The sequence below is a fragment of the Mandrillus leucophaeus genome, unplaced genomic scaffold (genome assembly GCF_000951045.1).
Source record: "Mandrillus leucophaeus isolate KB7577 unplaced genomic scaffold, Mleu.le_1.0 Scaffold29, whole genome shotgun sequence".
Lineage (NCBI taxonomy): Eukaryota > Metazoa > Chordata > Mammalia > Primates > Cercopithecidae > Mandrillus > Mandrillus leucophaeus.
In genome coordinates, this window is record NW_012103031.1 from 3,421,780 (window position 1) to 3,422,951 (window position 1,172).

The 1,172-nt window shown below is 57.9% G+C and overlaps 1 protein-coding gene across 1 annotated transcript in view; it reads left to right on the forward strand.

Moving 5' to 3' along the window:
• Window positions 1–1,172, forward strand: part of TECPR1 (tectonin beta-propeller repeat containing 1) — a 60,554-nt gene that overhangs the window by 31,893 nt on the left and 27,489 nt on the right. The window contains exons 7-8 of the mRNA XM_011985808.1: window positions 404–578; window positions 697–853. Of these exons, the coding sequence (XP_011841198.1) occupies window positions 404–578; window positions 697–853 (332 nt within the window). The remainder of the gene's footprint in view (window positions 1–403; window positions 579–696; window positions 854–1,172) is intronic.

Below are 1,172 nucleotides of genomic sequence, written 5' to 3' on the forward strand. Positions count from 1 at the left end.
TGCAGTGGCTTACACCTGTAATCCCAGCACTTTGGAAGGCCAAGGTGGGCAGATCGCCTGAGGTCAGGAGTTCGAGACCATCCTGGCCAACATGGTGAAACCTCATCTCTACTAAAAATACAAAAATTAGCTGGCCCCGTTTCTGACGCTGGAGTCAGGTGGTAGGTGGGTGTCCATGAGTGGGCGGGGTTGGGGGCGTCATCCCCAGCAGATGAATGGAACAAGTGTATCCCCCAGGACCGCCAGAATCTAGGGTTTGCGTTTTTTGGCTGGGGTAGGGGGCAGGGAGTGAGATTTGGACGGTCAGGGGACATGGATCCCACCCCCCACCACGCCGAGACCCCCGTGCTTGACTGGTGGGAATGAGTGGATGCAGGTGCCATGTCCCTGTCTTGCCTCCCAGGTGTGGTACAGAGAGGACGTCAGCCACTCCAACCCCGAAGGGTCCTCCTGGTCCCTGCTGGACACCCCCGGGGAGGTGGTCCAGATCAGCTGTGGGCCCCACGACCTCCTGTGGGCCACGCTCTGGGAGGGGCAGGCCCTGGTCCGGGAAGGAATCAACAGGAGCAATCCCAAAGGTGGGCAGCCCGGCCCTCCCGCCTGCACACCCTGTACTGGGGAGAAGGGTGAGAGTCACTTGCTCCCCAGCTGTCCGGGCTGATGGGGACCACTGGGGGTTTCCTGGGGGCCCGGTAGGAAGTTCCTGGTCCGTTGTGGAGCCTCCTGGATCTGAAAACGGGGTCATGCACGTCTCGGTGGGAGTCAACGTGGTCTGGGCTGTCACCAAGGACCAGAAGGTAAGACGGGGATGCTGCACGGGGTCCCTTGAAGGCTGTTTTCTCTTATTGCAAGTGTGGCCTAAACAGCAGGGCACAGTGGTTCACGCCTGTAATCCCAGCACCTTGGGAGGCCAAAGCCAGAGGATCACTTGAGCCCAGGAATTTGAGACCAGCCTGAGCAACATAGCAAGACCCCATCTCTACAAAAAATAATACAAATGTAAAAATTAGCCAGATGCGGTGGGTGCATGCCTGTGGTCCCAGCGACAAGGGAGGCTGAGGTTGGGGGATCACTTGAGCCGAGGGGTTAGAGACTATGGTGAGCTGAGATCACACCACTGTACTCCAGCCTGGGTGACAGAGCCAGACCCTGTCTCAAATTAAAAAAAAAAA